At 41.8% G+C, this 14530-nt stretch overlaps 1 protein-coding gene across 2 annotated transcripts; it reads right to left on the bottom strand.

The window, feature by feature from the left end:
• Positions 1–385: 385 nt before the first annotated feature.
• Positions 386–14190, bottom strand: LOC106533867 (uncharacterized; the record flags this gene model as incomplete). 2 transcript variants are annotated; one of them, XM_014030322.1, is given in 5 exon segments in its annotated part: positions 386–1300; positions 1884–2207; positions 3387–3509; positions 13760–13887; positions 14025–14190. In XM_014030322.1, coding segments are annotated over 5 exon segments (777 nt in total), but the record flags the coding sequence as incomplete, so codon positions are not given.
• Positions 14191–14530: the final 340 nt, after the last annotated feature.

Here is a 14530-nt window from a genome sequence, read left to right as displayed (position 1 = left end):
TGCAACTATTTTGTACTTCCAATAATTTTTTTCTGCTGTTTTTGCCTTTTTACACCACTCTCACAATCTGTAAGCTAATATTAACTTGTATATGTTACTTTTAGTTTATTATTATGACTATTTTAGCTTTTGTTCCTGCTATTTTAGCTATCCTTCTGCTAATTTCTGCTTCCTTGTGCTTCTTTCTGCTGATTTGAGCTTTTGTGTTTCAAATGAATTTCCATTAAAATTTAACTTTCAGCTAAAGTTTTCAGCAAGAAGCATTCACACTAGTGAAAGAAATGGGTGATTTATCGTGTTCGTTACCAAGATGTGTGCGAAACCGTACAGAAAATGTGCACAAGCAATTGAGAGAGTCTTAAAAAATGGCCATACAAAACCAGAGCTCTGCTGATGTTCGGTTTAATGACAACAAGGAAAATCAGGCAGAATCAGGAAATACCAAAAGATTTTATCAAAAGCTTCAGGGCATGGCTCCGTCTATATTGATTATCAGTGGGGGTGGGGGTGGGGGGGACTATCCTTGTCAGAGCTTTGCCCTCTTACAAAGAAATCTATCCTAATGATTAAAAGTTCAATATGTGTTGTATTTGTTATCAGGCATCTACCTATTAATATATAATCATCAAGTTCATCAAAAGGCACATTTAACAGTCATTACAGTTTTATCATAAAACAACCCATACTATGTGTAATGTAATTAAATCATTAAGTAACATAAACCCCAATAATTTCCTTCAACTCCCTCTTTTCACATTACAAAACAGTCATGTGAATACCAAGGAAAGTATTAATCAAAAAACCCTATATGTACGCAGTAAGGCAATATGTGTTTGTAAGTAATCTAGCATAACAGCACAATTTGGAAAAAAACTAACACACCACCCCTGATTAAGTTAAAAACTGATTCATTTATTCCACCCCATCAATAAAACATACATAAAATAAGCTGAAGTAAGACAATACATCCCAGTGTATTAAGTTTTAACCTTAGCTCAATCACATCATGAACAAAAGATATAACATTCATCATCATCAAAAAGTATTGATTGGTATTTAACTAAAAATTCATGCCCACTGCGTGTGTGATTCTAAATCAGTTTTACCCTTAATTACTTAAAATGTCAGCTAGGAGCTAGACGAAAGGGCCGTGTCCTCCTGTGGTCAATCGTCCTCGCCATCAAGGTAATGGAGAGGTGGGCGTGAACCAGGATCCACCTGCTGCGTCGTCTGATAGGCCATGGCAGGGTGCTCGGAGGTACTTCTAACTGCCTGGGAGATGATCTTTATGCACAGAAACCTCAAGAATGGCAAGCCACACAAACAACAACATGTCATAACGATGACCATTGTGACCACCGGCACCAAAATTCCAGACAACAAACTCTTCCAACCACCAAATGTCATCGCAAACCATCCTTCTACCTGGGTGGAAGCAGCTGAATGACTGACCATCTCTTCAGACAATGTTCTAAGTACTTTAATGGCCTTTGTGAAGGACCCATCAGACTCTGTATGCCTCGGAATGAAAGTACAACAGGAAGCTCCGAAAAACTAACACACCACACTCTGTTGGGCTAAGATAAAATCTAACGCAATTCTATTTTGATAGGCCATGAGGGAGGTGGCAGCTAATTGTTCGTGTGCACTTTGCAGGGCGTCTCTAGTCAAAGTCAAGTCTCTAGTCTAGTCAAATTATTAAGTCTCTGGACATTAATTTTTATTTAGTATAATCCATGATAAAATGTTTCAAAACCAGCAGCTACTTGATCAATCAATTTAAACTCAGTAGGGACACCTCTGGGAACAGCAATCACATCTATATAATCCGGGCTGTTATCATAAAGGTCAAACGTATGTTTAAACCGTCTAAGTTTTACCACCTGCTTGTCCGCATCCACGTGCTGAGCCAACGAGTCCTCGACTGTGAAATTAACAAACCGAACAGGAGACACCAGTGACACTTCGGCACAACGTCCATCCCAATCTGTTGGCAAAATTTTCAACAAACGTTTACCACCACAAAACCAAAAAACATCAGCCCTAGAAACTCTCAATTTAGTTGAAATGATCCAAGAAGTAACATCAACCAATTTACCAAACCAGGCCTCATCCAGTTCTCCAACATTTGTTCCCCCGTGCTGCCCCCTCATGGCCAAACATGTATGGGAATTCTTCACTGGATTAAAAATGGGCCGAGTGTCTGTCTGTGGGGACATAGGAAAAAGCCGTTCTAAATATTTTCACCGAACAGATGGGTTCTCAGAAATATGCAACTCAAACATACAGAAAAAAACTTGAATCATTATTCAAAGAGGACAGAACCGTTAACAAGGCAGGTCTTGCCTGCGCACACACAACACAATTAAAAACATTGGCCTGACTGGCAGCATCTTTGACATATTTCACCCAATAATTTTCCCGAGTGAACCCCGTTTCAACAGCAAGCTCCTTGCTTGGGGCCATATCAACTTTCATCTCCAACTCACTGGACTGCATCACATGAATTTAAATTTTTCCCACTGGATCACGTCCTCGAGACCACAACGCCATCAGGAAATATCAGATATCTGAAACCTGTGGATTAATCAGAGTTAAGAGCATGGGATTACAAGTGTAATCATTTTCATACACTTCTTTTCCTTTTTCCTTTTTGATGGCCAGGCGACCCTCCAAGGGGTTCCGCCCCATGCGAAATCACCATTCGGATAAGGCATGATGTGAGTGGAACACATTCTTGTTGACCTGTAAGACGCTTGAACTGGTCTACATTTTATCACAGAGCAAAGGTCAAACAGTATCCCAGCAGACTGACCCTCTACAAAGGTGAATCTATAAGCTTCTCCCTCGAAATCTGATCGTCTCCATCTTTCTCTCGACAAAACCTGCAGAGTTGTGTTAGTGGCATTAAACATTCTCTCAAAATCAAAATCATAAGAAGGCAGAGCTGTCATATTTTCAGTCTCAGTCATGTTAACAGTCATATTAGTTAGTATTCCAGTTTGTTTTTCTGCCTTTTTTATCCCTTTGTTGAACTCCAAACAACAAATGAACAAATAAAAACATCATCCTTCACGCCCTTTTAGCCATCGTAACTTCAGTTATGATGGTTACGCAGTTGTTGATCTTTTTTTATGCTTTTTTTTGCTCCTTAAATCATTAGTTGAGTCAACACCAGATGCGGGCTGTTGTTTTGATGAAGGTTTTTGTACTGCAGCTGTTTTGATTTTCACAAAAGGAGCATTTATTGAGATGTTTTGTCCAATCTGTTGCACAGTTTTTTCAGTTGGAGCTGCAGCGTTACAGCAATGAGTATTATGAATCCAGTTACTCAGCTTGTTTTCAGAAACCCAAACTTTCAGACAATGTGATGTTGTTTCTGCCACCTTAAAGGGTCCTTGCCACCTGGGGTTACGCCAGTCGAAACGAGCCACTTTCCTTAGGACCCAGTCGCCCGGCTTCACCTGAGCACATGCTTCGTTGTCGTCATGGGACTGCGCAGCAACAACCTGTTGGGACATGGTCATCACAGTATTTTTCAATCTAGCCATGTATTCTGACACAGCTTCATGTTGCACCTGCAGATTTTTACACTCAAAGGGCAAAGTTATGATCTGACATGGCATTCTTCTCCCTGTCAAAAGTTCATGAGGGCTCGCATTTAAAACTCCACTCGGACTGGACCATATATGAAATAACACCATAGGGAACGCCTCTAGCCAATTTAACTTTGAATCCGCACAGACCTTTGCTAGTCCTTCTTTTATCGTCCTGTTGGCTCTTTCCACCTTTCCCTGTGACTTAAGATGAAAAACTGCTCCAAACTGATGTCTGATCCCAAACATCTGTTCTACTTCTCTAAGTTTTTTGTTAGAAAAATGACAAGCATTATCAGATTTTATGACAGCAGGTACACCAAACCTCGGAATCACTTCACGAATCAACCACTTTACGACCTCAGCTGCTTTTTCTGTCCTGGTTGCTACCGCCTCGACCCAGCCCAGAGAACGTGTCCACACAAACCAACAGAAATCTCTTTCCCTGAACTCTGTTTTCACTTCCCATGTCTGTAAAGTCAATAGAAATATCTTTCCATGGGGACGCTGGCACGGGAAAAGCCCCAGGCCTGTCTTCAAAGTTGCTTTCGGATTGTGTAAACAACAGATCTCGTACATCTCTACAAAATAGTTAGAAATAGCTCTGAGATTAGGATGCCACCACATCTAAAAGACAATATCAATATCTAGCATCTTTGAACTATCCATGTGCTCTGCTGTGAACCTCTTGACACAACATGTTTACCAACCTTTCTGGAGCAACAACTTTCCCTTCATGACTCCTATAGAGTCCTTCACTATCTTTTCTAGCTCCTCTGTCCAGCCAAAGCTGTTTTTCTGACTGAGTTGCCTCATTCTGCAGCTCTACTATGGTCTGAACATAAACTTTTTCCTCAAAATGTCTTCCTCACAAACATCTCCACCCATTAACTGAGCCATCTGTAGCTTTCCCACATATCCTGCATGTTTTCGCTGCCCTGTCTTCCTCAAAATTTCCTACTGAGACTAGACCACATCTCTTCTGATGTCCTCGACTTTTCAGCACTGCAACTCCTGCTGGTTCTCTCAGTCTTGTGAGAATGTCCATCTGTGAACAGCTGCATGTCAGTAGGCTATGTTCCAGTGGGTCTTTAAAAATGTTGTCATGGATCCTCATTTCTTGGTCAGTCACAGCCACACAGTCATGGTCTTGTTGTGTCATCATTTGTGTAGCCATGTTAAACCCTTCAGATGAGAAATGAATGTTAGATTTATCCAACAGCTGTCTTATAGTTTCTGTTCTCTGTGGTGAGAATGTAAATACTTTTGAGTCAATGAAAGATTTCACATCGTGTATAGTGTGTACAATAACCTGGTTGCCCATTGTTACATGTGCTGTTTTCCAAACTGCCTTAGAAATGGCTGCTGCATGCCTCACACAAAAGGGGTGTCCTGTTTCTACCTGATCAAGCTGGAACTGTGAAACATTGACACTCGCCTCACTTTGTCTTCACCCTTTTGATACAACACTGCATTCACAAATCCACTATCCTCATTTACATCTAGGTGAAATGGTTTTGAATAATCTGGGCTCTGCAGTGCGCAGACATTAGCCAATGCCATTTTTATTTCAACAAAAGCTCTCTCTGCGTCCTCTGTCCAGAGTAAAGGGGAAATATAGTTTTATAATCTGCAGCTGTTATTAACTCTCTTAGTGGGGCTACTTTACAGATAAACTCAGGCACAAAGGATCTGCTGTAGTTGATCAATCCTAGAAATTTCATCATTTCTCTAACTGTACCAGGCTTAGAATAACACAGAATGGAACTTTTTTGCTTTTCTGTCAGCTGAAAACCAGACGATGACATCACCCTGCCTAGAAATGAGACTTTCTCATGACCAACCTGCAACTTCTGTCTAGAAACTTTAAAACCGCACTCTGCCAAGTGTCTCAAAACCATCTCTGTAGCTTCTAGGATACTCTGTGAATCTTCTCCACACAGTAAAATGTCATCAACATAAATCATCTGTGCTGTCGGTGGGAGGGGCAAATCCTACAGTTTCTGTCTCAGAATGTGATTGAAAATCGACGGCGAGTCAATAAACCCTTGTGCCAGCCTTGTGAACTGCCACTGTTGTGATTTGTAGGTGAAAGCAAATAGTTTTTGACTGTCAATGCCCAAAGGGATGCTAAAAATTGCATTTGAGAGGTCGATGCATGTAAAAAATTTGTGTTCTGGTCTCACTGCATTCAGCAAAACGTAAGGGTTTGGTGTGTCGTAGTTGCTGGGAATTACTACCTTTTTGATGGGTCTTAAATCCTGAATAAGACGGTATTCTGCTGAACCCGCTTTCGGTACTGGGCAAATCGCTGTGTTACATGGCGATCTAGCATGTACTAACACCCCCTTATATACCAAACCATTTATTGTTTTTTTTTCAATCCCCTCAATTTGTTCTTTTTTAAGACGATATTGAGCATGAAAAATCGACAAGGTCCCCTCTCTCAAAACATTTTTTACAGGCTCCACATCAAGTGTGCCCACATCCGTGCTGTTTTGTGACCACAATGATTCAGGCAAACTTATTAACAGTTTTTCTGTGTCAGGGTGGTCAAGATTTTCTGTGTTGTTTGTCCTAGAGACACGCTTTTTTTCTGGAATTAGTGTTGTGTAAGAAGAATGCTTAATTCTATGTGTATTTGTTGATGCTGAAAACAGTAAGTTTACATTTTGTGTGCTAACCCAATCTGTCAACGACTGGAAAGCTCTGATCAACGGGCCCAAGTTCAACTCACAATCTCCAGCCACTTTCAGAGTGACATGCGAAGCTGACACGTGACCCAACTCATAGAGTTTGTTCAGCGAGGATGGCAGCTTGACTTGAACTGCCACTCCAGCCAGAGTGACGAAGATGTCCCCCAATTCAACAACTGGAAAATGTCCTGTTTCAGCACAGTGAGTCTGAAGCCCATCACAGACTTGTGAATACTGTTCATTTTCATCAAGGTCATAGTTCATTGTGCAATGCAGTTTGACAGGAGGTGTCTCATAATGTCTCAAAGAGTCAATCCATGGTCCCCAATATGACAAAGAGTCCTACAACGGCAATTTTGGGAGATTCTGGAAGCAAGCCCCAATAGATGAGAGCCTCTTTTTCATCTGGCCCCGCCTTTTTTGATGCCCCCAGCAGCATCTGGATTGGGGATTGTGTGTTTGTCACACAGACTTGAAGTAAGCATCAGGGAAAGAAAGTGCTACTTTGTTAGGAAAAAGCAGGATTCCCACATTTTGTTCACAAAAAATGTCTCTCCTGGTTCACAGGACACTGTGTCGACACCAAAAAACTGTGAGAAAACCTTAGATTGTTCCAAACACAGGGACAGGGACGTGCACAGATAGACGTCAGGTGGTGCTCGAGCACCTGCCCTTTTCCCTCCAGACCATAAAGTGCCCCTGTCGAATCCGCCTTTTTTTTTGTAATGTTCCATCTGTCGCCCTTGGTTGCACTTCTTATTAAGTGTACAACTATAATGGCAACAGTATTAATATTATTAATAATAATATTGACCTCACACCCTCCCTTCACCACCCACACGTGCCGTGCGCGCCCGTAGCAATCCTGTGCGCTGTCCCCCGGTGAAGGAGGAGAGCTGCTGAAGCAGCTCCTTTCTCTTCTCTCATCCACACAACAGAGGACAGTTATAAACAGCAGGTAATTTACCCCCCAGGCAAACTGTGCAGGACTGTCTCACGTTTCACTCTTGTCCCGGCGACGCGCAAGTTGAAACAAAGTCCCGCATTTGACTGATCAAATTATAACAAGACATAAAAAGAAGAAAAAAAAAGAAAGGGAAACAATCGACAGACGTTTTTTATTGGCTACAATTTACAACCAATAGAAAATGCCTCCTTATTTCTCTCTCTGCATTCAGAAGGAGGAGGAGAGAAGAAAAAAGGCATAATAAGGCAAAGACGCAGCGGCTGCCAATCAAACGCGCAGCAGTGTGTCCTGCGCGCCACCGCCACAAATAAATATCTGAACACGTGAAAGAAAATAGGTTTTATTTATGCAGAATGTGATGGAAACTATGTCAAAAATTCAGCAAAATAATAACTGGAAAATATGTGCGGAAAGTGAAAGATGATTCTCAGAGAGAAAATTGCCAAACTTTTTTTCCTGAAGGAAAACACACCGTGAAGCAACTGCCTGTAAGAGATTCAGACAAGAAACTTACAGTTCAGAAAGCTGCCTGTCAGTCTGTGGACAGACAGATAACAACACAGACCTGCTTATGGTTTTATTATTTTTTTTATCAAGATAAAAAATAAACTTAAAATATTTTTAACCAAAGCATTTTTTGATAAATTTTAATAAAAATATGTACTTATTTTTCTTAAAAACCTTTAAAATACATTGTTGTGTAATAACATCCAAAGCAGAGAGGAATGAATGTCTAATGTGTCCATATTAAAATAACACACTGTGATGGCCCACAGGATCTGGTCCCACTTTTTACCCACTAAACCTCAGAGGCTGAAGCCAAACTTCACTTCCTGTTGTCTGTAAAGACTACTGAGGCTAATATTAATAAAATTAATTTTGAAATTTTCAGTATTCTTTGATTTTAGTGAGGAAAGAGAATTAGCTTTAGTTTTATTTTTCTGCATTTTCTTTTCATGTTAAAGTCAAACATTGAATAATGAACGCTAACAATGGGTTCTTTTTAAATTTAATCTCTTCTTTGTCAGGTTTTGTGTGTTCTGAATGGAACATAAACCATAATTTGGAAAATAAAATTAGTATAATAAGAATAATTTGCTTCTGTTTCAATAAATATTAACAGAAATTGGCTCTTGATCTGGACTAAGTGTGGAAATTTCGCCCCCTTGTGAATTCGACCCCCTGTGTTGAGTGTTATGCTGCGTTCACACCGAACGTAATTTCAGCTTCAAAATCGCATCCAACGCTTCAAGTTGGACGCTTGTGCACTTTGAGGTCAGACGCAGGTCAGATGTTGAAGTGCTCGCACGTGAAGAGCCTCCCCGCCCCTCCCTCCTCTGTCGGGCTCTGTTTAATGTCGGACGAGGGAGTGGCTTTGCTTTATTTACAGAGAGCAAGAGCATGTCACGCTCATCAGATAATTAATTCATAATTAATTCACCAGATAATTCAGAGACATTCTGAGTTTCATCACCCAGGAGCTGYGGGAGAGGCTCRCWGCTCGCTTTCAGGACTATTTTTGTCCCGAGTCCAGTCTGATGAGYCRCTGCCACRCRTTGGTGCAGATATCTCCTGTCAGGACACCGACTGCAGGCACTCGATTTCAGCTAAAGAGCTCCTCTCCATCTGTTTCAGGTTAGTGGACATCATTCAGTAAACTGTCCCGTCGGGAAATATGTCGCTACGTCACACAGTGGAGTCTCTCTGATTGGTTGACGCGGCGCGTTGAGCTGCCAAAGTTCAGATTTTCTAACTTCAGCGATTTGCGCAACAAGCACATCGAACGCTCAGATCGTTCAAATCGTTCAAATCGCGCTGCTCTAATCGCGCTTGAGGCGCCGCAGCACTTCCCAACGCTGATTGAAGCGCGTCCACCATAGACTTTGCATGTAAACTTGATGCTCCTGATGCTGAAATCGCGTTTGGTGTGAACGCACCATTACATTTTGACAGTAATTTAGAGTCTGATTAGTTTAAATGTTGTAATTTATTGCACTGACCTTTGTCACCAAGCAGTTTCACCCAAATAAACATATTTCATATTCTTGGTGTTTTAGCTACAGCAGAGAAGCAGCTCCATGTTTTCCAGCCGTCCTCCGTCAGACAGAGATGAAGCTGAATTGTTAGAATTCAGATCATGGAAACAGCTCTATGATGGAGAGACTGAAGGAAGATCMTCCATAGAACAAAAAAGTCATTAGTAATTTTGTGAAAATAAACTTGATTATAGTTATTTTATAAACAATACAAAAATTGTCATTACTAGTTTTTGTTCTGTTGTTGCCAGTTTGTTACAGAAACCAACCCGTAGAGTGTTGAGCATTAAACATCTGTATCAGATGGAAAAAAAATCTGATTTAAAATAGATAAATATGCACAATGTACAAGATGTGTCTGTAATGTCACAGCATTAGGACAGGTGCCCTCTTTTTACTTTTGAGCACCTGCCCCCGAAAATGTCTGTGCATGCTACTGACAGGGGATGAACTCGGAAAGATGCCACCGTTTGGATTTACCGGAAAAGCCAGAGACTTTAACCACCGATTCAGAAAGATCTAGTGGCATATTTACTGAACTGAATCGAGCCCCAGTATCAACCAGCGCACAGCACTCATGCCGTCCATTGTAAGTCTTACAAAAGATTCAGAGTACTTGTGAAGTCCAGTCGCAGACTCCTGGCACACCTAACTTAGTTGGAAACCACCCCCCCATACCTGCGACCCAAGCCGGCCCCTGCTTATGTGTTGGGTCTGTTTGTGACTGAGTGGGTGGATAAACCGCATGTGGGTACACCGGACCTGCCACCTGCTGAGATGGGCCCGCCCCAATAAATGGACACGCTTTAGACCAGTGGCCCATTTGACCACACATATAACAGCCGTTGAAGTTGAAGTTAGACCTCCTTTCCTTTTTACCTCTGCGGTTGCCTCTAGCACCCCTCCACTGAGGAGGTGGGCCATGTTGCTGAAAACCCTGACCCTGGCTCATCGTCACATTGCCACTAGTAGGCGTCCCATATTGTGCCTGTGGTCCTGTTTGAGGTGCCCCACAAACTGACTGTGGTCCTGTTTGAGGTCCTGGCTGTTGCATCACAACCATCTGTGGCACCTGTACAGTTTCCTGTTTTGCTTGATTCACTTTATCTCTGAGATCTTTTAACTTAGCTTTTACTAACTGTGCTTCCTGTGATTTCATTTCTTTTGCCTCTGAAATGCGATCTTTTATTTCACGGTCAACATAACGTATAGTTTGGTCTGCCCACTGCATAAAGCAGCTTTGCTAAACCCACGACACGACTCAGCTCCTCTTTTACTTTGTTTGACTGAGAGCTCACCTCGGCCGTTTTAAACAGAATCAGAAATGCTCTGTCACAAACTGGATCTAAACCTATTCTGGACTCCCACAGCTGTTTGACCCTTGTCAAGTAAGCTGTCCCTCTTTCATCTTCTTTTGGCGGAATGTTATTCAACTCAGCTGCCTCTGTGTCAACTGGATAAAGCTCCCTAATTTTGGGCCACAGAATATAAACACACCTCTCCAAAATCACTTCATCCGGAAGATTTGTCATTGCAGCCCACGCCTATAGTTGTGTCAATTCATTTATCGATGTGCAAGCAGAGAAGATTCTCCTAAAATCACAGATACACGGGATAACACCTGAACATGCCTGCAGAAATTCCTTTGTCCAGATTGCTCCTCCTTTTTCAATAGCTGATAACATCCCTTTAATGAGCTGTGTGTCCTGCATTGTGAATGGTTTGTATGTGACAGTCTGTCGGCCCCCATCAGCTGTTGCTGTTAACAAAGTGTACATCCCCCGACCTTTACCGCTGTCCATACATGAGTAGACATTGGAGACGGGTTCACTGTCATCATATTCCCTTCGCTGGTATGGCCACTGTGCAATACTCTGATGCGGTGTGTGCGCTCGCTGAAATCTAGTTCGATGTGCGTTTGAGTCATGTGTCATCTGAGTGCCAACATGTGCATGTCCAGTAGATTTCGCCTTCGCACTTCCACCACAGTCTAAGTCTGCTTCCCTGTCTATTCTTCCAGACTGAGCGCTCCGACAAGACCTTTGTCCCTCTTCAGTAACAAATCTGGATATCACCTCTCACTGCACACTCATCCTCCTGATTGTCAATCTGGACTAAGCCTTTAATGGACAAATACGCAGTTCGGTTTTTCTGTCCACCATTTGATTCCATTAGAATAGAACCACATGCAGCGTCCACACTTCCTGATGGCTGACTGTCCTCCATGACTGGCATTTGTCTGTTAAGTTGGGTTAACATGACCGTGAGTTCTTGATAAGGTTTTTTTTTTTGTTTCAATTGTACAGTCGTGTCAACGTCTGTCACAGCAGCAGGTGGTGTTTTGGTGACGCTCAGTGTCATTTGTTTTGTCTGTCCGTCAGCATCAGAAGTCTTTAAAGTGTCAGTACTGTTAGGAGTTAAGGTCTCGGTTGTCTGTGTTTCAATGCCGTTAACAACGTCCTTCATCATTCTGGATACACGCCTCCAATACTTGTGGATAGCTTCCTTCTCTGCTGCCTCTCTGCTCCAAAATGGCTTCTCCTGATCATTCTCAACTGCTTTATGCCACGCACGCTCCAATTTACAAAGAATTCTGTCAATTGCCACCAGACTTGGCGCTCCCATTGTTAGGTCCATGAAATCTCCTGCATCCAGCAGCTTTACACACATGTCACTGAATCTGTCCCTCTCTTTTTTTACCTGTTTGATCTCTGTCTCCTCCAGAAGAATCTGCCACGTCATGCACAAAGTCCACCCCAGGGAACCTTCCTGGCACTTACTACACTCCTCAAAAAAATTATCAGTCACATTTACTAATTTGTAGGCAAGAGTTTACAATGTTAACAATGATACATGTTCAAAACTTGAATGCACAGTTTTTTTTACGTCCTCATCTGACTCAAAACAGTCTCACAAAACAACCTTCAACAGGCCTCCGGACGGCCTTGGCTGAAAAAAAAAAACAAGCACAGAAGAGCTTTGCTCTGAAACAGAGCTCCTCACACAAACTAAGCTGCTTTTATTATTAATTTATGTACAAGGCAGCAATAAACACGTAACCAACACAGAGGAGAATTGGCCGCAGTGCCACGATTAAAGGTTTCTCCCGAAAAGGACCCTCCTTGTGGATGTCTGCTCCAGACCAGTTAATCGCTTTTAATTACTCCCTGTGCAGTTACCTTAAGCTTAATTGTTCAAGCTAAACTAACACCACCCCAGTTACCCACACATCGACAGTTGGAAAGGCAGATTTCTGGAGAAATCATCCTGTGAGGATCAAACCATCCTTACCCGTCAGCTCAAAAAGGCCAGTTTCTGGGAGAACCAGCCCTCGCAGTACCCCAAAAGTCCATCAAAATGACAAAAACTGGATTTTATTTTAGTAAAACACCAGAATACTAAAAACTGTGTTTTCTTTAATTCCCACCAGAATAAAAAAAACTGGTTTTTATGTGAAACATGCATCAGAATACTAAAAACTGGATTTTATTTTAATTAAACACCAGAATACTAAAAACAGTTTTTTCTTTAATTCCCACCAGAATACAAAAACTGGATTTAATTTTAATTCCCAAAACTATTCCACCAGCCAGTACTGTTTACCAGTCTCTGGCTTAATGAACCAATTTCAACCTGGAAAGACTCACAAGACAGACTGGAATTAGGAGGTTTATTGACATGACTGGACCAACATGGTTATTGACATAAATGGCATTAGAGTGTGACGCTCGGACCCCGGCAGAGGACGAGAGCGCTGAGTGAAGATGAAATCTCATACGAGATACTTTAAGTTAGGGGTAAGAGATTTGATCCCCCTGGGGCCCGACACTGTAGCCTGGTTAAAACCAGACCCTGTCCTTCACTTTGCTTCATACAAGGGTCTGGACTTGATGCACAGAGAATCGATTTCTTGCAGGAGGCGTGGCCTCTGCTGAAGTTTAAAATGATTGGATCAGTTGGCTCTGACGCATGTCGCTGTGATGGAGGCTAAGCTAAGAAGCTAACCGGAAATCGCGTGTGCTCTAAACAACCCTACTGAGAGGAAAGATGCTTGGATGAGGCTGGGATTGTGATTGGACACAGCTGAGCTTGAGACGTTGAGATCAGCAGGAGCAGGTGAGGCCATAGTCTTCCAGAGTTGAATTTTCGTTTAAACTCCATTTTAAAGAAAACATGCACGAGATATCCCCCAAAAGGCATTTTATATGGCCCCTTTCCTGATCCTTCTTCACATAACCTCTGCTTTTTCTACACAGCGCCTGATGCAACTTCCGTAATCACTGCACCCATGTCACGTGACGATGGTGTTAGCACTAGCCCGATCAAAGTAAGCGGCTATCAGAGCAATGAAAGGAAAAATGCATTTTTCCTTCCGTATAGCCCCCCCCCTCCCCAAGTTGAAGCAACTACGCAACGCTGGCCACTTAAAATGTTACAAGGTTTAAGCAAATTAGGTTCGCTTACCTCTGATTTTTTCGGTGCCTGTGGGCTGTGTAGAATAGCCAACTTCCAGTCAGGGCTGGCCTTCCGAACTAGGCCGCTAGCAGTCTGCACATTGTCGCTCTCACACTGAGGTACGTCGGGGTCATCAGCTGAAAGAAATAGGTGATTTATTGTGTTCGTTACCAAGATGTGTGCGAAACCGTACAAAAATGTGCCTCAGAAGTTGTGAAAGAACAACAGAAACAGAACTTGAATGTGTTAACAGGAAATGATGTTTTTCAGCCACCTTTTGCACATATATCACAGCCCTCACACCAAAATCCTTCTGCTATATCTAAATCCAACTCCATTTCTTCCTGTAGTCCCTTAACTTCAAGTTGTGTTTTTATCTCTTTAAGAATGGTCTTGCGGACGTCAGGGTTCTTGACTATCTTTGCTGCATTTTGGCCACACTGTGGAAAAAAACACAAATTTAATTAAGCCTTAAGTAAAAAAAAAATCTTTTAAAGAAACAGTGAAGCATAAAATGTAATGAAGGTAAAAGCAACAGAAGTGACAGGATGCTGTAACAAAAAGTACTGTCTTCTTAATATTTTACAGTTTTAATGTTTAAAGGGTTATAAGTGGAACAGTTTTCATTTAAATTCAATAATTGTTACTTACAGTGGTTTGCAAAAGTATTCATACCCCTTGAACTTTTCCACATTTTGTCACATTACAACCACAAACATAAATATATTTCACTGGAATTTAATGTGAAAGACCAACACAAAGTGGTATACAATTGTGAAG

Source organism: Austrofundulus limnaeus, unplaced genomic scaffold, assembly GCF_001266775.1.
Source record: "Austrofundulus limnaeus strain Quisiro unplaced genomic scaffold, Austrofundulus_limnaeus-1.0 Scaffold1041, whole genome shotgun sequence".
In the NCBI taxonomy this organism is placed as follows: domain Eukaryota; kingdom Metazoa; phylum Chordata; class Actinopteri; order Cyprinodontiformes; family Rivulidae; genus Austrofundulus; species Austrofundulus limnaeus.
The sequence above is the reverse complement of the archived record's forward strand: the minus strand, read 5'-3'. Positions and strand labels throughout refer to the sequence as shown.